Here is a 22,198-nt window from a genome sequence, read left to right as displayed (position 1 = left end):
GAGCTGTTGGAAATGTGCTATATCAATAAACTTGACCTTGACCTTGACAGAACCCCAGCCAGCTCCTCATGAAATCAAAACTGTCAAATAAGTAGAGGTTCTTTTGACATTTTTACATTTTCAAAAGCAATTTCATCTACAGCTCAATAATAATGTAGTAAATACTGGGATAATAAAGTGGAAAAAGAAGGTAATGATGTATAACTAGTGTTATTACCACTTAATCAGCAAAAAGTAATTAAGTAATAGGTAATGATATCAACAATAGCTACAACTGAGCAATATTAAATTTAAATTTATGGATCTTATTCCCATAGTGCTTGAAACTAACAGTGTAAATGTAATGTAATGGGAAGGCTTTAGGACCTGGAAGATTTAGGGAGAGTTTAAATCAGAAGTGGTAGTGAGCTCACTTTTTCTCTCTCCACAAAACACACGTAAGCACAATAGTGGCTAGATTTATGGTGTGCAGAGAGGCTAAGAAATTGTTGGTGTGCTAAAATAAAGCAGTAAAGATTCCTTTCATGTCAGGATCAAGCTCCCATTCAACAGAGAGGTGAGGTATCAAAGATGTTTAAGGTCATGCATCTTTTACAAAAAGAGTATATTAAATTATAATTGTGTGATGTTCATGACATCTTGTTCTCTTTCAGTATTGTGTAACATCACACGAGCCACGCTGCATAACAGGTACATAATTCAACCTAAGTTATGACATCGTAGTACAAGCTCCTGTAAAACATTACTGTAAATCCATGCTGGCATGTAGCCTAAATTACATGCATTCCTATGCAGGGCGGTCTGCATATGTGACGTGACAATAAAGGCATTCTATTCTATTCTATTCTATTTTATAATTTTACTTAGTCCAAGATAATCAGGACATAATCAGATGTGAAATTTATTTTTATGTTATTGAATTTATGTTTGAACTCACAGATGGTTAATTTCCCAGAAAAAACAAAACACTTTAACAATACTGCGTTTCTTCTAGCCCACAAGATTAACTCAACCACAGAATGCTAATGACTTCTCAGGTTACACAGGCATGCAGCAGTTTTGCCAGATTACACAATGTCACTTCAAAACACAGAAAATCTATGAGAAACTTTTGGAACTTTTACTGAGTATAGTTTACAACATCATAACATCTATTTTGAAAGGGGAAATAGAAATCAGAGCCTCACAGCATAAGGTTGGATATGGTTTTCGTACCGTGAAACATGTCAAAGCTTCAAACAGTATTAATTTATTAATATGAGGTAACTCCCACAAGTCAGTATATAAAAAAATTATTGACTGGTTCTTATGTATATATATATATATATATATATATATATATATATATATATATATATTACGCTTTTCTATGTATCTGAGCACTCAAAGCGTTTTATACAATTTGCCTCATTCACCCATTCTTACAAGGTCATTTTATATATTTCAGGAGTCCGATACCATGTACAAAATGTCTGGATTTGGACATTTTATCCTGTGCTACTATATTCTAGGTATGGCAATTTCAAGGAACAGATTAATGGAACACTTTTTAATCACAGTATAGCATCAAGCCTATCTATCTATCTATCTATCTATCTATCTATCTATCTATCTATCTATCTATCTATCTATCTATCTATCTATCTATCTATCTATCTATCTATCTATCTATCTATCTATCTATCTGTCTGTGTAAATATTTAGATTTTATGTTGTATACTAGATATAGATATATATCGTTTGCATTTAATTTTATAATTTATTTTCATTTTTCTCACAATCCTCTTGCAGGATATATTTGGTGCAGCTCCAGTGCTTGGGAGGTAAAAATGCCGAGGAATATAAAAGGATTGTTGGGTTCCTGTCTTGTTATCCCTTGCAGTTATGATTACTATCAGTATCCACCTAAAAGACCAGATCGTGTAGTGTGGTATCAATATGTGAGCAGAGGATATCCAATAGTATCTGACAACTGGAACAGGAATGATGTGCTGGACATATTTAAAGGAAGAACAAGTGTATATACTTCTTCACACCATCGGACATGCAGTCTGTTGATTAAACGAGTGACCTTGGCTGATCACAGTCAGAAGCTTTATCCCTGGGTGGATCCTGAAAATGTTGGATGGAGAACCTACCCTTTCTATGACACAGCTGTAACAGTTGAAGTAGTAGGTAGGTAAATAATTTAAGCTTTCACTATAAATTGATCATTATGTTGTTGTATGATTATGTAATTCTTCACATTTTGTTATTTAAGGCACAGCAGATCCACCGGTTATTGAGATCTTTGGAAACAAGGTGGTTGGGCAGTCTGTAACAGTGCAATGCAGTGTTTACCACACTTGTCCCACTTATCCCCCAAGTCTGAGGCTCAACATCCCACTGCGAAACGAACGTCTAACTCATAGTCCTCTATCTGATGGAAGATCCAAAACTATGGTGACAACCACTCTGTTCATAGAGAAAGAATATCAAACTGTGGAGTGCTATGTCCAACACCGTGGTGGTCGCTCTGCATCAGCATCTAAAACCTTAACCTCACAATGTATGTAGTGAAAGTAAATTATATTTTATCCTACGCCATCTTTGATATTTAACCATTTTTATTTGTATCCCAGGCTCCATTTCAGGGCTGACTGTCAGCTCTGCATCATATGAATTTCTGGAGGGAGATCAAAGTACAGTAACCTGCGCTGTTTCATACACATGCTATCGAAATATTCCAACTCTGACATGGAATTATGGTAATATGCCAGCCTCTTCTGATACTAGCAAGTTATCAGGGGGGGCTCAGTGGAGGACTGTCTCCACACTGACATTTACAGCATCAGCTAATGACAATGGAAGATCGCTGATATGCTATGCACGCTTCCCTGGAGGTCAGACAAAAGAAGCAAGCGTCACTCTACGGGTAAAGCGTAAGTACAAATATTTATCTAAATTTAACAGCTAACAATACACCTAAAACTCTTAAAGCATTTATAGGATTGTCCTGCATTTGTATTCTCTCACAAACTACATCTGCAATAAAAATGATTTTACCTAATCATAGTTTATGTACATGCTTTTGAAATGTACTTTAATACTACTACTACTACTACTAATAATAATAATAATAATAATAATAATAATAATAATAATAATAATAATAATAATAATAATAATAATGATAGGCTGATGACCAAGTTTTCCAGTGGTACCAGCCCCCATTATCAGCAATTAGCCATTTTTTTTATCCATTTATGAATACTTGAATCATATCTCAGAAATACGAAGACTGACAGAGGACTTGCATCTATCATAATACCAGACCTGATGCAGAGACTGATTTTTTAGATTTTACAAATACAAGTCATGGAGGCTATAATTGTTCTCTGCCTTTGAGATCTATGAAAAGAAACTTCCATCATGTTTAGATTAGACAAGATGCAATTAGATATTAGTAATAAGATCACAAATGTATTTCTGTTATCATTCTTCGAAGTTGAAAATAGATGTTTTGTCTCAAGTTCATTTAATTTTAAATAGAGTGTGAGCCCTTTTTTAGTGTCAGGCATAAAAGGCTGAGGGTATTGCCGTCACTCCACAATTATGGGCACTCGAGTTTGAGAATGCAATAAGTCAAGAATGAAGTCATCTGGCTCAAGTTCACAGGACAACTTTTGAAAAATCATGCACTGTTTTAAAATTTATACCATATGTGCATCTACTAGGAGGCAGGGGGGTAGCACTGGTGGCTGCCAATATTTATTTATTTTTGTTAAGATCAAAGATCAAAAGTGCTTCAAAAACATATCGAATCTCTTTCCAGGAAACATACTGAATCTGGGTTGGTCCTTCACTGCTCCAGCCACCATAACTGGGTTGAAAGGGCGCTATCATGTTAGGTCATCATTCCATGTAAATTTTTGTTGCAAAAAACTTGGATTCAGCCTAATAACCTTATTGTGCCTTTTTAGCTTATATGGTACTTGTATCAGAGGAATAAATACCAAGCTGTATTCAACCCAGGAGAGAGAGTTATTAGTAAGTTTCATGGTCGAACAAGCTTGACTGGATCAGTGACTGAGAAGAACTGTAGTCTTAAGATTGAAAGGCTGGACATGTCACACAACCGTGATCGACTTTATCCATGGATGGATGAGAACCCCATTGATTCTTACCACACTATTGATCATACATTTTTGATAGCTCTACAGAACTTATTGTTTCAGGTAAGCATTCATTAATTTCCTCAATTCAGCCTCAATTCCCTGGATAGACATCTAAGTTACTACAGAAAGTAAACCTTACCAAGACAAACTGATTCCTCTCTGATTTAAAAAATTTTTTCCAAAAAAATGTATAATGCAACAAGCTTAAGGCCTCATGGCAAAAGCTTCTCTAGTTTGAAAAAGATCTTTTTTTTAATTACTTATTTATATTTTAGTTTTGTGCATGTATAACTTGCAATGGTTTGCCTCTGCATCTAACTTGTAGTTAGAACCTTGAGTTATTTCCGGCACAGTGTTGTCTAAACCCAATAAATGCATTTCAATAACACTTCAAACTACAATACTTATATCAAAACATTAAGAGAGACATAAAATAATGTGGAGAAATATTTATTTTCAGCGATCACATTTTTTATGTGTATTTTGTATTTTATGTGAGGGACCTGTATTGTCTTATTGTTCCTTTCCTATCACTTTTAACTACGTTTGTTTAATTGCAGTTATTAATTTGTGCAAATGACTCAGAAGTTGTGCTGTGTCGCTATAGCTCTGACACTGTAGTGGGTGTTGTCTTGACAGTTTCCGTTGGTTACAAACATGTCCTCCGAGAGTTTCAATTTTGCTTTAAATTAACAGAACATGCACCAGAACCACAGCTGAGCATTATTGGTATCCCTCAGAGTGGGAGAGCAGGGCACTGTGTCCTGCAGTGTGCGGCATACATGTTTCTCTGCTCCCCAACCCTAACCCTAAAGGATTTACCTGGAACGAACCAGTACATGGACACTCTATATCAAAACATTAAGTATATTTTATGTGTTTTTGTATCTGAAGGGATTTGGGAAAGGAAAATTATTCGAACTTGGACAGTAGAAGAAGAGCACGAGAGTGTAAGTTGTGCTGTTAAATACCCTGCAGGTCAGAGTGCCGAAAAGTTGATTCTACTGAATGCTGAATGTGAGTACCATGTGATATATTTGATGTGCAATAGATTCCATGTACTGAATTTAATGTGACATGAAAACTCTAACATTTATCATTTATATCTCAGGCTCCATTTCTCCATTGAATATTAGCTCTACATCAGATGAATTTCTTGAAGGGTATGATAGCAAAGTAACATGCACTGCCTTATACACATGCCGCAAGAATACACCAACTCTCACATGGAACTATGGCAGTGTGGCAGCATCCACTAATACAGAAAAGGTACCGGGGGAGACTCAGTGGAGGACTGTCTCCATGCTGTCATTTAAATCTTCACCCAGCGACAACGGGAGATCTGTTACCTGCTTTGCAAAATTCAAGAGGGGGCAAACACAAGAAGTGAGCATCAGCCTGCGGGTAAAAAGTAAGTGCAGATAGTAATTATCTTCATTTAACAGCTCAGCCAGACAGATGAAAAGTTATTAGAGTAGATATACACTAGAAAAAAAATGAATGAATTGTGTGGTAGGAATGACCAATTTTGTTCTTTTGTGAAAAGCTTCTCAGTTCCTCATCACATTGCAGCTTATTCATCTTGCTGCTTCTGCTACCTCTTCTCTTTCTTCTCTGGCCATGGCGGCTGTGTCTATGTCTGTTAAGATTTTTTTTTAAGATTAAAAGTTGCTTCAAAAGTATCTTCTCTTTTGCAGGAAACATACTCAATCGGGGTTGGTCTTTCAATGCTCCAAGCACCATAATTGGATTGAAGGGCTCATGTCTCATCATTCCATGCAAATTCTCCTACAAAAACTCCCAGCCTAATGACCTTCAAGTGATGTGGTACTTGTACCAAATCAATGGATTTCCAGCTGTATTCAACCAAGGAGGGAGTGTTATTAGTAAGTTTGATGGTCGAACAAGCTTGATTGGTTCAGTGGTGGAGCAGAACTGTAGTCTTAAGATTGAAAGGCTGGAGATGTCCCACAACCATGACCGACTTTATCCATGGATAGATAAGAACTCAATTACTTCCTACCACACCGTAGGTCACTCATTTTATGATGGATCTACTGAACTTAGTGTTTCAGGTAAGTGTCACTGAATTCCCATTTACAGTCACTTCAACTTAAATCCAAAAAATGATTACAGAAAGCTTGAGTCAGGACTTCACTTGTCACTACATTCAGTCATTTATAATTTATTTTGTTGTTTTGGTGCCTTTCTATATAAAAAACAAACTAACAAATGTGCAGTAAAATATTTAGCATAACAGAGTAAACAATGAATTTAATTCCCACAAACTGGCTGTTAAAAAATACAATTATGTAAACATTTTTATTTCTGGAACATAGAACTCAGAAGTTACTGTATCACTATGGCTCTTAAATATTTCTTATTCACAGAACATGCACCAGAACCAGAGCTAAATATTATTGGTACTCCCAGAGTGGGAGAGCAGGGCACTGTGTCCTGCAGTGTGCGCCACGCATGTATTTCTGCTCCCCCAACTGTAACCCTAAATGGTATACCTGGAAAAGACCAGATCACGGACACACTGGTATCTGATGGGATTTGGGAAAGGACAGTAGAACGATTTTGGGAAGTAAAAGAAGAGCACCAGAGTGTGACTTGTACTGTTAGCTACTCTGGGGGTCAGAAAGCCACCAAGGAAATTCCACTCAACGTTGAATGTAAGTTTAATGGGAGGTTTTATTTGAATTAAACAACAACTGCTATATATTGTTATCATTAAGCTTCACTCTAACTTTTTTGCTCAGGTCCATTTCAGGAAATCACTATGAATGAACCACCAGGGGAGTTAACAGAGGGCATGGCGAAGAATGTCACTTGTTCTGTTATCTTTAAGTGCAGGAAAAACACACCAAGTGTCATCTGGAACTACAACAACATGCAAAGTTCATTAAACACCAAAATGACTCCCAACAATACATACACTATAGTGTCAAATCTGACTTTTATTCCCTCCCTAAGTGATGATGGTAAACTTTTGACTTGCACTGCTCAGTTTATTAGTGGAGAGTTCTCAACATCTGCAACTCTTACTGTAAAACGTGAGTTCCTACATGTCGCCCTCCTGATCGCTTTGATACTTTACAAAATATACCTATTAGCTTTCTGTTGGAAAACTGATTTTGTTAGATTAGTAAAAAAATAAAAAATAAAGCCAGCCGCCAGTTAGCTCAGGTTAGCACATACACAAGAAGAAGAGGAAGCCATTAGCTTGACTAGAATTAAAGCTAGCGTGTTTGATTTGGGCATTATATATAAACATATAGCTGAGTGATAAGCTGGAAGTCACTGAGAAGGGAAAGAGGGAGAAATACAAAACTTTTAGATAATGTATTCAGAAAGACATTTTGCATTAAAGTGCCAGATCTGCAATAGATGGGCAAGTTGTCCAGGGTGTACCCCACTTTTCACCCTATGACATCAGAGACAGGCTGCAATACCTCTAGGAGTGTAAACTGGATCAGCAGAAGAAACTTGAAAGATTGCTAGATGGATGAAAAGTGCCACAAAACATTTGTAAAGAGAAACTAAAAGAAAAGTATAAAACCTGCCTCCATCTAGATTTAAAAGATTGTCTCCATTATTGTCCAGGGACCAACAATTTTTATAACACTTTTCAACTCTTATAACTGTTTTTATAAATCTGAACCAATAGGCTTATGGCTTTAACCTTACACATGAGACCTACTTTCATCTAACTTTCCAAAAAAACAAAAATACTCGAACAGATGTTGAATTGTTATTAATTGTTTTTATCATTTTCCCAGAATATGAGAGAGATCCATTTGAAAATTACAGTAAGTGCACTTCTCAGCACTCTGGAACTCTTTTGTTTTCATCATGTCACATCTCAAGAGGATTAATTTAAACCAGCATCTAACATTAGTTTTTTTTCCCATTACAGCAGCCTCTGCTGTGCCTGCCGACGTCCCTTTAAGATTTAGTGCCTTGACTCGCTCCTGTGTGGTGATTCCCTGCAGTTTCCAGTACAAAGAGGATGAACCGATGACCCGTGGCATCTGGTCCAAAAAAAGGAGACATTATCTTCCATAATGGCCAAAGCTATGTAATTGACCATTTTAAGGGCCGAACCAAAATGTTAGGAAATCTAAATGAGGGAAACTGCTCACTGGAGATTGATGACATCAAGCCCTTTGACAACGGACCCTTCTGTTTCTATGCACAGAAAGAACATGAGACACATACATTCAGCAACAGCTGTGTATTTATTATCATGAAAGGTTTGAGTCCCACTATAGATCACTGAAATGTGACAAACACATTGCTTTCTAAGTATCAAGTATAATCTTCTTTGTGTTTGTCATGCTCAGCTTCTCCAGAAAAACCAGTGATGACCCCGCTCCAGAAGAAGTTGATGCTGGTTCAACTATAACTGTTTCATGTTCTGTTACACACATGTTCATCACATCCTCCGGTGTTCTCATGGAGTGTCTCTCACCTCACCAGTGAGGTCTCACACATCATGATGTCACGAGGCACCTGGCAGACAACTTCCACAATCACTTTTATTGTTACCGAAGGAGATGGAGTCAGAAACCTCACCTGTAACGCTATCTTTTGGCGTAACAGGCAACAAGCCCACACAGTCAGCTTAAATGTGAAGGGTTAGCAGACACACTTTATCTATATTCTGTATGTTATGCAAGTATTTCATCTGTTGAATTGTGTTTATTAACCTCAAATGTATCTACATCACCAGGATCACTGACGTACAGGTTTAAAAGTTCTGCTCCAGTGGCCTTTCCAGTCTCATTTGTAGCTCTCATCATAATCACCTTAGCTGCAGTGTTTGCAGTCTTCATCTGGAGGAAAAGGTTGAGGAAATATAACATTAATTTATATCATATCATATTTCTGATATTCATTGCAGCTGTCTGTGTAACGATGTTACAGTGTGTTGACTCTGAAGTTGAAAATGTTTTTCTTCTCCTCCAACCAAATATAGGAAACACACAGATGAATCACTGAAACCACCACCTCGACCAGAAAAAAGGTACGTTATTTTAACATAAAAAGTGAATAATAATGACATAATTCAGTCATGAGTCAAGACCTGGAGTTCACATTTTAAAGATGTTCTAAAATGATTCAAAAGAATCTAAAAGCATCCAGAGCCTGCTTCAACAACATATCCATATTAATTAAATGCAAATAACTTTTATCAGTCATATCATATCTGACACAGAAGAATGAAGTTGAGATGGTTGAATGAGCTGCATGAGCAACATGATAAAAAAAAGTTGGTGGTTGCAATTGTTGTTTTAAACACCTGATGTCTATAAATGTGATGTTTGAGCTAATATTTGTAAAAGCATGTGTGAAAAATGTTGTTGCTAATTTGTTAATAACTGTTATTTCTTTCTTTTTTAATGTCTCCACCAAAACAACCCTGTAAATATTTCTCCCTGTAATTTCACAGAAGATCACTTTGGGATAGATTATCCAGGTAACCATTTTTAAGGATTCCTTTGTGACTGTTCACTTCATTGTATCATGTAATGAAATAAAGTGACTCATGTGATTTATTGTGCATAGACTGTGCCTTATTTCTGAAAGTAAGGCATAGACGGTACCTTGCATTTTTTTAAAAACTGACTCCTAATTGTCTCACAAAACATTTAGGAGATACCCAGATGACAGAGACAGACCACCAAGGCCAGAAAAAAGGTATATCATCAGTGTTTGTTTTGCAAACTGAAGAAATACAGTAAAACAAACCAACTAACAATGCTTTGCTTTCAAAATAGGAGGTCCATTTGGAGTCGATTTTCCCGGTAAGGAAAACAAAAAAAAGCCTTCGTTTGTAACCCTGATATGAATGCTTAACTGGAAATATCCTGTTGATTGTACTCTTAATAGAAAAGAAGAGGATCGCATGGCATGGCAACAGGAGAGGAAGCCCAGGTGCTGTTGGATTTCGATTTTACAATTTTTTACTCTTACAGTTGTTTCTCCTTCTTTTTCTTAAGTAAAACTGCAGAAATGTCCTAAAGACCTATATGGCCTCTAACCACCTGCATTGAAATTCATGTAAAACTGAGGTTATTGAACACGGCCCTAAAAATTTTAGAAATATTGTACCTAATCAGATGCTTAATCTGGATGACACTATGTTGACATTCAGTAACACTGTGAGGAACCTTGGAGTTGTTTTGACCAGGTTTTTGACCTTTCAATGTGCATATTAAAAAATTTGTAGGACAACTTTATTGTATTTACCTAATATCTCTTAAATTAGAAACATTCTGTCTGAGATGCTGAAAAACTAGTTCATACATATTTTACTTTTAGGATGGACTACTGTAATTCATTGCAATTGGGCTCCCTGAAAAGCCTTCAGTTGATCCAAAATGTTGCAGAGTACTGACAGAGACTAGAAAGAGAGGGCATAGTTCTCCCCTTTTGGCCTCTTTTCATCACCTCCCTGTTAATTCCAGAATTAAACTTAAACTCCTTCTCATGACATACATGGTCTTGAAGAATTAGGCTCCATCTTATCTGAAAAACCTCATAGTACCGTATAACCCCAATAGAGCACTTTGCTCTCAGACTGTGGGCTTACTTGTGGTACCTAGTATATTTTAAAGTAGCATGAGAGGCAGAGTCTTCAGCTTTCAGGCCCCTCTTCTGTGAAATCAGCTCCCAGTTTGAATTAAGAAGACACTCTTCCTACTTTTAAGATTAGGCTTAAAACTTTCCTTTTGAATAAAGCATTTTGTTAGAGTGGGATTAGATGACCCTGAATCCTTCCCTAATTAAGCTGCAACAGGCCAATAGGACTTTTTTTTCGTTGACCTTTTTTCACTCACTATATGTTTATATGCCATTCTATATTTAATTATTAGTTATTATTAATCTCTGGCTCTCTTCCAAAATGTGTCTTTTATCCTGTTTTCCTCCCCGCACCCCCAACCTGTTGCAGCAGATGGCTGTCCCTCCCTGAGCCTAGTTCTGCCAGCTGTTTCTTCCTGTTAAAAGAGAGTGTTTCTTTTTCCTCTGTTGCCAAGTGCTCGCTCTATTTTACGTCTTTACTGTACAATATAAAGTGCCTAGAAGCAACTGTTCCTCTGATTTTGCACTGTTTAAATAATAACTGAATTGAAGTGACTTGAAATGAATTGAAATCTTTCCTTTGTCTTGTGTTCTTCTTCTTCGTCTTATTATTATTATTATTATTGTTATTTTCATTCTATAGGCAATCATTTTGGAGCCGATTTTCAAGGTAGTATTTGTAGTCTTCTTGTTTGTTTTTATATAATTTTTAAAATTTCCCTATATAAAAGAAATATACATACACACATTAAGTAATATTTAAAGAATGTTTATACATTCTGCAGACACCAAGACCGCACTGCGAACATCAGTGTTGCCTATACGTAAGTATTCATAGCAGTACGACAACCGCCATAATGTTATAGTAAAAACAGTCATAAACTAACCTGCTATTTTCTTTAATTCCCATAGTAAAAACAGCAGCAATGTAACCTGTGGAGCTGAGTCCAAACCACGCTGTCCATCCCCGAAGGAGTGAGTTATGTTCATGCACTGTTTCTTTAAATGACACACCAATGTGTTGTATTTCTTTATGTTTGAACAATCTGCTTCCATTTCTATGTTGTTTGATACAGTAACAGGAGACGACCATCCCCTTTTAACCCTGAGGTTAGTGGTGTTGCAGTGAATGACAAAATCCAAATCATCCAAATTTAAGACTTTTTTCATTAAATAAGATCACAACATCCAGACTGATTCCATCACAGATTATTACTTAATCTGTTAAAAATGTTATACTTTGTCTAAAGTAATTTATTTTGTTATGCTTGATAACCATGCCAAGGTTAGTGTAAGGAACTTGAATTATTTATATGGATGAACTTTTTGAAACAAATCCTGCTAACTAGACTTTGATTTATTTAAAGTTAATTTAGTTTGTTTTGTTGTGTTCGAAAAAAACAAAAAGCTAAATATTTAAGAATCATTTTAGATTAAACCTGTATACATTTTTACTCAAAATTCTTGCAGAATCAACTGTACGGCAACCTTTGACTTCTTCAAAGATGTCCCAGGGACATCTTAATCTTTCAGGCTCATGTCTTGCAAGTCTCCTGTTTCAAAGGTTATCATCTAGCTGAACAGCCATTATCAACTGCAAAGACACCCGAGGTGGCTTCTGTTATGAATACATGCTAATGCAAACTGTACTGTTGATGTCGATGTATGATATGTGGGGGAAAGTTCTTAATGATACTGCAGGATCTAATGTTTTTATAGTTTAACTTTCACTTGGCTTTCTTTAAATTTCATTTAATTTGGTCAATTACAAAATGATCTAGTAACTTGCTTTGCTTAATCTTCTCACATGATAAACAGCAATAAACATGTTTTTTTCTGACGTTGCCTCAGTTATTTGTAGTATTGAGTATTTTATTTTTGAAATTGCTCAGTTTCCAACTACTGTCTCACAGTCGCTGTGAAAAAGAAAATGAAAAACTGAGACTTCACATTTTAAGGCAGGCAAGAATAAGAAACGTATTTTCATTCATTGTACGTCGCTCTGTTTGATCCCAAATAGACGAGGCTACTAAAATTATTGCATAGTAATCTATCTTTGGGTAAAAATACATTCTGAAAAAATTACATTTAATAAAACATATATTTACAAAACATGATTCACAATGAGTCATAAATGTTTTATGAGAGGTGTGTTATAATTCAAAGATGCTCTACAAAAGCAAAAATACATGTAGATTTGTTGGAGGGATACCTTGTATGATATACTGTATGATCTCTGGTACTTTGACAACCTATGACAACTACTACTAGACGGGGGTATTTTGGTATTTTGAAATAAGCTTTGACATGAAAGAATTCTGAATAGAAGTACCAGTACCAAATCATTTTTAGCAACAAACTAATTCAGTCTGACAAAAAGCCTGTCTGTCAGCGTTTCACTAAGGAAACTGACAAGTGACTATTCATACAGTTATATTTAACATTCTTGAAGCAAATGATTTATCAGTACTAAGTTATTCTGTGCAGGGGGTTGTGACAAAAAACAGACTCGTCTTCTTGGATCAGAATTCATCATTCGTGAAAGTCCCTACAAAATTGGAACATATCAAATCTTCAGAAAATTGCATCACGGAAAGTGGCCCATTTTTTATAGAAAATCCATCTGGATGAAGATTGGTGACATCCATCTGGATGTAAATCCATTTGTTAGAACAGCCTTGTAATTTTGTTCATGGGTGAAGCAAGATGGCGCCGGTGTGTGTGGCTGCTCGTCTGTCACTGCCAACTTTGTTCCTGTTTATATTATTTCTAACTTTTGTCATCCACGAAACAAAGTCTCTGCTAAAGTATGATCGCCAGACACTACTGGACCTCCAACCTGTGGTCCAAAATATTGTGTCGTTTGGAGCTGGTGGGCAGCAACCCCTGCCCCCAGTTGTATCGGCAATCCCAGGTTACCTGTACCGGGTTTCCACGTTACCTTCTCTGCGAAGGCGTCATCGTCGCCGGGGCAAATGAAGCGGTCGGCTGGTGAAGCTAAAGGTTTATCTAAGGAATTGTTCTGCTGTTTTCTGACCAGCGCATGGATTATTTCCAAGATTGTTTGTGTCTCTGCGTTTCCTGGATCCCGTTGATGCCTGTTTGGTGCCTGTGGTCGGCTTTGATGATGCTCCTTGGCCTTCCTGCCCATGCCCTCTCAGGCTAAACCTCCGCCGTCAACATCATCGAAACCTGAGATCGCTGTGTCAGGTTTCTCGACTTGAACCAGTGCTCCAGCTCCAGCTCCTGCCAGGATTGCCCTGGTGAACGCCAGATCACTTTTAAACAAAACTTTTATTCTTCGGGACTTTTTCAGTTCCCGTGATCTGGATTTTCTGTGTGTGACTGAGACGTGGCTGAGTTTAGTGAGTCCAGTGCTCTATCTGAACTTTTACCAATGGATTGTGCTATTTTAATTCGCCATGGACGTCAGGCAGATGTGGAGGCACAGCGACTGTTTACAAAAAGGATTACAAATGTAATCAGTGTTTTCTACAGCCTTCATTCTCCAGCTTCGAACTTACCTCGTTTTAGGTGAGTCGCACAAACCCGGTTTTCTGTGCTGTCATCTATCGTCCCCCGAAATACAATAAGAACTTCATAAATGACTTCTCTGTTTTTTTTATTGTTGGAGATTATGCCCAACTAATAGTGTTCTTATTGTTGGAGATTTTAATATACATGTATGTTGTCCTGATAAGCCACTGGTAAATGACTTTTCTTTTAGCCTGGTACAGTCCGTGCCTGGCCGTGCACATGAGCATGGACACACACTGGATCTTGTTCTGTCATATGGTCTGCCTGTTACTAACTAGATTTGTGACTGTGCACTCTCAGATCATATGCCTGTGTTATTCAACGTTGGATTTACACATACTGCAGTTAAATGTTGCGCTGCTGCTCGGCGCTGTCGGGTTATTAACCCCTCCACCGCCATGCTGTTTTCTGTTGCTTTTAATCAGCTCTGTGGCCCTTCTGACTTTGTTTCCTCTGGCACAGAAGAGCCTAATTCCTGGTTTTATCTCTCTGCACTGGCTGCCTGTGTCTTTTAGAGTTCATTTTAAAATTCTCATGTTTGTTTTTAAATGCTTTTTAAATGCTTTAACAATCTTGCCCCACCTTACCTCTCTGAGCTTCTTCACACCGTGTCGGTCTCTCAGGTCAGCTGACCAGCTCCTCCTGGAGGTATCGAGATCCAGGAGGAAGCTCAGAGGGGACAGGGCCTTTTCTATCATGGGTCCTAAATTATGGAATCATTTGCCCTTGCACGTTAGAGACGCCCCTTCACTGTCCACTTTTAAATCGCGTCTTAAAAACCACTTTTAATTGTATATATATATGTGTATATATATGTATATATATATATATATATATATATATATATATATATATATATGTATATGTATATCTGTCTAGATAGATCGATAGATAATGAATTTTTGTTGATTGATTAACATTAGCATTCCTATTCTTACCCTAAAAAGCCATTACATAAACCCCACGTCAACCAACCCCTCACTACCCCCCACACACACACACACACACACACAATAAGTGTAACTTGTCATTGTGAGGTGTGAAATTTCATAACCTTTCTTGACACATGAGTGTTTTTACTTTTGCAGTTTACTTAAACCAACAATTCAACCCCACCCACCCCACACATTTTTTTTTTTTTCAATGATGAGATATGTTAAAGTCTTAAAAGAGCTTCTGTTCACTTGAAAACTTGGTTTCAGTAATTAGTTAAGTTTTGTTATTGTAATTATTATTATTATTATTAATAATAATAATCCAGTTTTCTTTTGGTTTAAGTATAAAAATGTATCTTTTTAAAGACTGCTTATCTTTGGCAGTTTACTAAGTATGTATATAATCAGATTCACCACAGTATTCAGGTCCACAATTGTGCAGTTTCATTGGCAGAAGGTTCCAAAGAATTTATATGTGTCCTTATTTCTCGTGTCCCATCAGAACCTAGAGATTGGCAGTAACTGTTCCACCATAAAAGTGTGAAATCTCCAGCTAACACTACACTTCTTTAAAAATAACAATCACACTTAATAATTTAATAACATTTGCCAGTTGCACAAAGCAACAAATAATTACACAAAAACATGTCCTCATAACATACTAGATGGGCCAAATCATTCCACCACTGAGTTATCAGTTTCATTAGTTCAGTTCTCTCTGATTCTTTTTGTTAGTAAAAAAAAAAAAAAAAAAAAAAAAAAAGCCCTTCAAGTAGTTCAGTTGTTAAACAGTTTTATTAGGCATTACTCTCTTCACATTAACTCTGTAATTGCCTTCACATTTGCTCATGGCTTATTCCTACTATTTGTTGCCATTTTCAGGTTGTAACTCTGTAAATAAAAGAAAACAAAAAAAATACATATTTTAGCATTTCATCTGAAAGAGAGCTTGTTACAAGCATTATGTTATAATGACTTTGCCAGAGTTTATCAAACATTAATCAGGCCAAATGTATTTCTGTTACATGTTTTGAATGTACAATTACTTTCATATGTACATTTTCTAGTCTGCAGCTCTGTATTTTGTATGTTCCATCTTATTTTGTTTCCCTCATCTTGTCTTTTATTTAGTTTCTGTCTCCCCGTATTCCCATCCTCCTGCCTTAGTTCCCTAATAACCTCCTGAGAACAGAGAGAACATTTTATGATTTCCTACCTCTTTGAAGCAAAAAGAGCCCATACAAAAACATAAGATATCAACTGAAAGCCTAGAATGTCCTCTATTTACCACATTAGGACTTAGTAAGGACCTCAAAAAGTCCAAATATTATAGACAAAAAAACAAATGTCCATTACAGAAAACAAATGTGCAGGGTGGTTCTCAGGAGGATACATCATCATTTGTATGCTGTCTTTTCACTTAATTGTTTCCCGTCCTGTTTCCACTGACTCTTTCTCATGTTTCATCCTTTGCGTCTCCTTGTGAAGTCAGTCTTGTCTGTTTACTCAGTTGTCTGTGTTAAGTTAGTGTGTTTGGTCTTTTTGTCCTGCTACTTCCTGTTTTTTTTTCTTGGTGAGCTCATGCCCCTTGTGTGTTGTCAAAGTTTCCGGTGTTTTCTTCAATGTAGGTTTCAGTTCCCATTTTGTGTTTTTTTTCCCTTTATTATACTACCTTTGCAATCAGTCTCAATAAAAGGCCTGTTTGCCGTTAAGCTCAATTCCTGTCTGCCGTGTTGTCCTGGATCTTCAGTCACTGAGTCTGCACATCTTGCAGACTTTTGACAGAAGCGGATAATTACATTTTCATATTTCACACATTCTGCAACTTGTGGGGACCAAATCAAAGTCCAGAGTTTGTGGATGTTGCAGATTCACGACCACATTTGAACCTGTGCAACTAACCTGCAAAGCAAGATTGCCACAGGTCACCTGATAGGATGCAGCCTTTCTGCAAACAGTCACAGTCTGACTTGGACTGACTGCAGTTGCTTTTAGAGAGATTGTCAAACATTTGTAAAGTAATTGCTGTCTAATTGCTGTATAACTTATGAGTGTTTGAGAACCACTCAACTCAAGTCGCTGCCATTTGGTTGTATTGTGGTTTTATTCCTATAGTAGTGATCACCAAATGAAGCTTTCTGAAGGACTTAAGGGTTTGTTACTCAAAGCTTTTCAGCACAGTGATCTTTGGTGCCATCTGCTTGCCAAAAATATGAAGATCAGATTGAGTCTACAAGTTGAACTGAACTACTTCGTTATGATTAGCCACTCTACAGAGCTGAGTTGAGTGACTTCTTTACATTTGTAAACATAGATTTTTAAAAAACCCCATATGAAATAATGTAAAAAACACAATCTTATATTAGGTTGGGCATATGCTTGTACTGTGAGCTCCTGCCTCCACGTGCTTTTGTAATTAACCAATGGACAGGTACATTTATATATAATATACTATAGCTTATGTGTATACTGGATTTCTTATGTATGTTGTTCACCTGGGAGAAAAATTGCTTATGAACGGGTAAAAGAAAAATACAACACATATAAAATTCAAATTCAAAAATTTATTTGTCAGCTACACAATCATACACAGAACGACTTGCAGTCAAATGCTTATTGCTGTGCAATTCTTGGCCACTGAAAGTAAAAGAATAAACAAAAAAAAAAAAAATCAAGTATAAATACTCTGGATGGTGCATGAATAGAGGTTCTTAAGCACCTTCAGAAGTAGATGGAAGTCTCCAAGTCTTCTGAGGAAGAACAGACACCAGAGTGTTTATGTCACAGGACCATGACAGATCCTGTGTGATATGAAGACCCAGGTATCTGAAATGGTCTACTCACTCCATTAGCACACCACTGACGATGCGCTATTTTATTTTATTAAATGCATTTCATTAAAATGCATATTACACACTGTTATGTAGGCCACATTGGTGCACTATTGCTCGTAATTTCTCACCTGCTGTGTGATGAAGTCCACAATCAGCTCCTTGGTTTAGGAGGAGGTTATTCTTCTGGCACCAGTTCTCCAGGTTCCTGATCTCCTCCAGGTAGGCCTTTTCAGTGTTATCAGAGATCAGGCCCACCCCCACAGTGTCATCAGCAAACTTGAAATGGAGGCATTGTGTGACGTGGCTAACCAGTCGTAGGCGTACAATGAGTACAGCAGGGGGCTTAAAACACAGCGCTGTGCCACTCCAGTGCTGAGTGAGATAGCAGGAGAGACATGATTTCACACCCTCACTGATTGAGGTCTGTCTTTGAGAAAGTTGAGGATCCACTGACACAGTGATGAGCTGAGTCCTAGATCTTTCAACTTGGTGAAAAGATTTAAGGGGATTACTGTGTTGAATGCAGAACTGTAGTCCACAAATAGCATCCTAACATAGTTTCCCCTGCCGGAGACCAAATGGCTCAGGGTCATGTGTAGCAGGTGTGTTATGGCATCGTCTGTAGAGTGATTAGGCTGGTATGTGAACTGTAGTGGATCAATGGCATCAGTGCTACTGGGCATTAATCATTGAGACAAGACATATACGGTTACTTCACCCTCCTTCCCTCTGGGAGGCGCTACAGGAGCCTCCTGACTAAGACCACCAGGTACCGGAACAGCTTCTTCCCTACAGCTGTTAGACTCCTAAACTCTGCCTCCTGACGTCTGACCCACATTAAACTCATGGACTGAACATACACACACCCACAACCACCTATAACTGAACACACACACAATGGACAAAAACAAACAAATGGACAACCGTACCCTCATACACACAATAATAACATGGACTGAACCACCACTCACAACCACTAGCACTTTATATAGCCTCTGTAGGAGTTATCCACATATTCCACTTATCTTAACTGCACTACCGTAAATGCTGTATAGACAATCATTCTGTACAATACGATAATTTTAATTCTACAACTGTTTATAATTTGCATAGTTCATATTTCTGTATAGCTTTATATTTCATATTTCTTTATGTTTTTAAATTTCATATTTCATATTTCTGTATAGTTTTCACATTTATATCCTGTTCATAGCCTGTACATAAGCATATTCACAACATACCTTCATACCGTGTACATTGTAACATACCCATAATAGACCCATATTTTGTACCCTCATACCTATAACAGACCCATTTGTGTATTATATCTATATATCTATATTATTGCCAAGATACATTTTGTAATATATCTATATTATGGCTAAAGCACTTTCTGGAATGGCTGCAAACTGCATTTCGTTGCCTTGTACTTGTGACATGTGCAATGACAATAAAGCTGAATTCTAATTCTATTTGGTTTTTACCTAGCAACAGGAAGAACGATGTCCTCTCTTCCTCGCTGGCTCCATGACTCTCAATATGACACACGCTGGTTGGCTCTGTCACACAAAATCACCACCAAAACACACCACAAATCCCACAGTGGTTCACTCCCTTATTGTCTATTTTGTAAAATGTTCAGATTGTCTATTCTTATTTAATTCACTTAATGTACAGCATTCACCTGCTTGCTGCATACAATGCTACTACTGCACATTCACCTAATGTATATAATATATAATGCTCTTCTTCTCCCCCCCTTTTGCACAAGTCGAGGAGGTCAGGTTACATTTCACTGCTAGTTATACTTGTATAATGTGCATGTGACGAATAAAGAATATTGAATCTTCCTTATAAACCACTAAATCAGGTACCAAAACAGTGACATACCAAATAAAGCTTCAGGTGTCACTGATCATGTGTCCAGCCAGACAAACCAAGGCGGGCCGATCAGAAGATGCAGCACCTGAACAAGGTGAAAGTTTCCAAAAAGAGAGAAAATGGAAAAGGATGCAGCCCCTTTTTTCCTCCAGAACCCCTTTCCAGGAGGCAGTTTCAGGAGAAAACATGACTACTTTCTTTTCAACATGATTTATTCTAATAGATTGAACATTGTTATATTTTATAAGAATTTATAAAAAGTACAAGAATAAATTATCTTCATATGAGAAATTTAAATTGGTCACATATTGGATAAATGAAGCCTTGATATGCAGATTCAACAACTGTCTGATTACTTCCAAATGAGCAATCAAGAGAAATAAGTAAAAGTAAGAAACAAATCCACAGTTAACACAAGATATCACGAAGAACACCATACACAGCAGAGTTTTGCAAGATGGTAATAGCAGACAGACTACAGCAATAGTACTGATGTGTCAAGTGATTTAAATGAGTAAGTCATTGTGAATCTTGCAGAACATAGACAAATTGACTTCTTATGTATTCCCGAGGAAATGGCTGATTTAGACATACAAAAGACTAAGGACTATAAGTAAAAGGGCTCTTCTCCTCTAAGAAAGTCACAGTGCCATTAACCTACGCTTTCATCCGTTTTCATCCCTGCTAATTGAACAAACAACACATCACAACAAAGTGTTTCCCCTGTCACCTTTTTGGTCTCTGATCATTTATGTGAGACTTTTTCTAAAACAAATCCCTATATTATTTTTATTTTTATTATTATTGAATGGTTTAGTGAAACACAAAATAACAACACAAAATAACAACCTTCACAGAGGTTTTAGAGTTAGGTCAATAATTTTCTGGACAGAGACACAAGTTTTGTAGTTTGCTTTTGTATACCATCATGTTGGATTTTAAATTAAATAATAAATTGGACTGAATTGCAGACTTTCAGCTTTAATTCAACAAGTTTTACAAAATATTTGACGAGCTGTTTAGGCATGATTGCCTGCAATTCCTAAACAGGCCATGACTGTATGCATGCGTATATATGGATGTCTTGTAATCTTTTTATCTTATTTATTTTAAATCTTTCTTTTATTTGGAACTTTTGCTATTTTTGTTCTGCACTTTGGCCAACACTTGATGTCTTTTAAATGTGTTTTACAAATAAACCTGACTTAATTTGACATTAAGATTTATTCCTGTTCCTGTATGTTTGTCAAGAGAAAATTGTATATATGTGATCAGCTACATGAAATGTATCCTTTCATTATTTGTGATTAAGCACATGTTTAAATAACCTTTTGCCTAGTAACTTGTGTGATGAACTTATGCAGATACTAACCGCATCCTGTCGTTCTGAACATTTAGATGTAGAGAAGACCAAGCTCAGCTCTTTTACGAGAACATGCAAATGAAGAGAAGGGGAAAAACCCGCTGCTCTTAATGACGTTGTTACCTTTGTACACATACACACACACACACACACACACACACACACACACACACACACACACACACACACACAGGAACATCTTGTATAAATAAAGGACGCGGACAGTCAATAGACGCAGATCCTGTGTTCATGGCTGCCCTCGCGAGTGAAAGAACTGCAGTGTTTGTGTTTTCTAAACTCAGGAGTCTTGGCTAAAGAAAGAGCGGCAGGGTGATTTAAAGAAATCCCTGTCATTTAAATTGGTCCTTCAAGCCTAGAGATGGAAACACCAGACACGGTTTCTGTGACTCCAATAAGGTCTGACTTCTGCATCCTGACGCCGTGGGTAAACCAGCACCGAAGTCTGTCGACAGCCCTCTTCAGGTAGAGGTGAGAGTCCTGGAACGTTGAATTCGGGTCCAGGCCGGTGGTTTAGTACTGGTCCACGACGTTGGGATCCAGATGACCTGAACAACCAGCAAAAGACGACTGAGGGTGAGAAAACACTTTTTGGTCTTAAACCGCCGGAAGGGTTTAGAAGAATGCGCAAAAATAGGTTAGAAGTAGCGGAATTACTTCAGGAAATGCGCAAAGGTTGGAAGTAGCCGAATTACTTCGGGATACGCGTAAAATAGGTTAGAAGTAGCCGGAATTACTTCGAAAAACACGTGAAATAGGTTGAGTTCGCGGAAGGAACTAAGTTTAGATTGGTTCTAGAGGTAGCACAAATACCTCGTGACAAATAAGGTTTAAGTTCGCCACAAGGAACTGTGTTTAGACAGGTTTCAGAAGTAGCCGAAT

General features: G+C 37.2%; 2 protein-coding genes across 3 annotated transcripts; both read left to right on the top strand.

The window, feature by feature from the left end:
• Positions 1–430: 430 nt before the first annotated feature.
• LOC120442640 (sialoadhesin-like) lies at positions 431–3,962 on the top strand. Its single transcript, XM_039619507.1, has 8 exons — positions 431–556; positions 654–690; positions 1,448–1,511; positions 1,792–2,175; positions 2,261–2,548; positions 2,622–2,921; positions 3,815–3,885; positions 3,936–3,962. Exons 3-8 carry the CDS (start codon positions 1,460–1,462, stop codon positions 3,960–3,962), a joined length of 1,122 nt encoding a protein of 373 aa, XP_039475441.1. The 5' UTR covers positions 431–556; positions 654–690; positions 1,448–1,459.
• Positions 3,963–8,592: 4,630 nt separating this feature from the next.
• Positions 8,593–12,578, top strand: LOC120442710. 2 transcript variants are annotated; one of them, XM_039619807.1, is made up of 12 exons: positions 8,593–8,800; positions 8,896–9,010; positions 9,142–9,189; positions 9,616–9,642; positions 9,819–9,863; positions 9,944–9,970; positions 10,056–10,100; positions 11,392–11,418; positions 11,534–11,572; positions 11,661–11,723; positions 11,825–11,858; positions 12,219–12,578. In XM_039619807.1, exons 1-12 carry the CDS (start codon positions 8,659–8,661, stop codon positions 12,240–12,242), a joined length of 636 nt encoding a protein of 211 aa, XP_039475741.1. In that variant the 5' UTR covers positions 8,593–8,658; the 3' UTR covers positions 12,243–12,578. The 2 variants fall into 2 exon arrangements, with proteins under 2 accessions (XP_039475741.1, XP_039475742.1); XM_039619808.1 differs by having other exon boundaries at positions 11,661–11,698; positions 11,803–11,858; positions 12,219–12,253.
• Positions 12,579–22,198: the final 9,620 nt, after the last annotated feature.

Source organism: Oreochromis aureus, linkage group 11 (assembly GCF_013358895.1).
Source record: "Oreochromis aureus strain Israel breed Guangdong linkage group 11, ZZ_aureus, whole genome shotgun sequence".
NCBI classification, from domain to species: Eukaryota; Metazoa; Chordata; class Actinopteri; order Cichliformes; family Cichlidae; genus Oreochromis; species Oreochromis aureus.
Note: the sequence above shows the minus strand (reverse complement) of the source record. Positions and strands in the feature narration are given on the sequence as shown.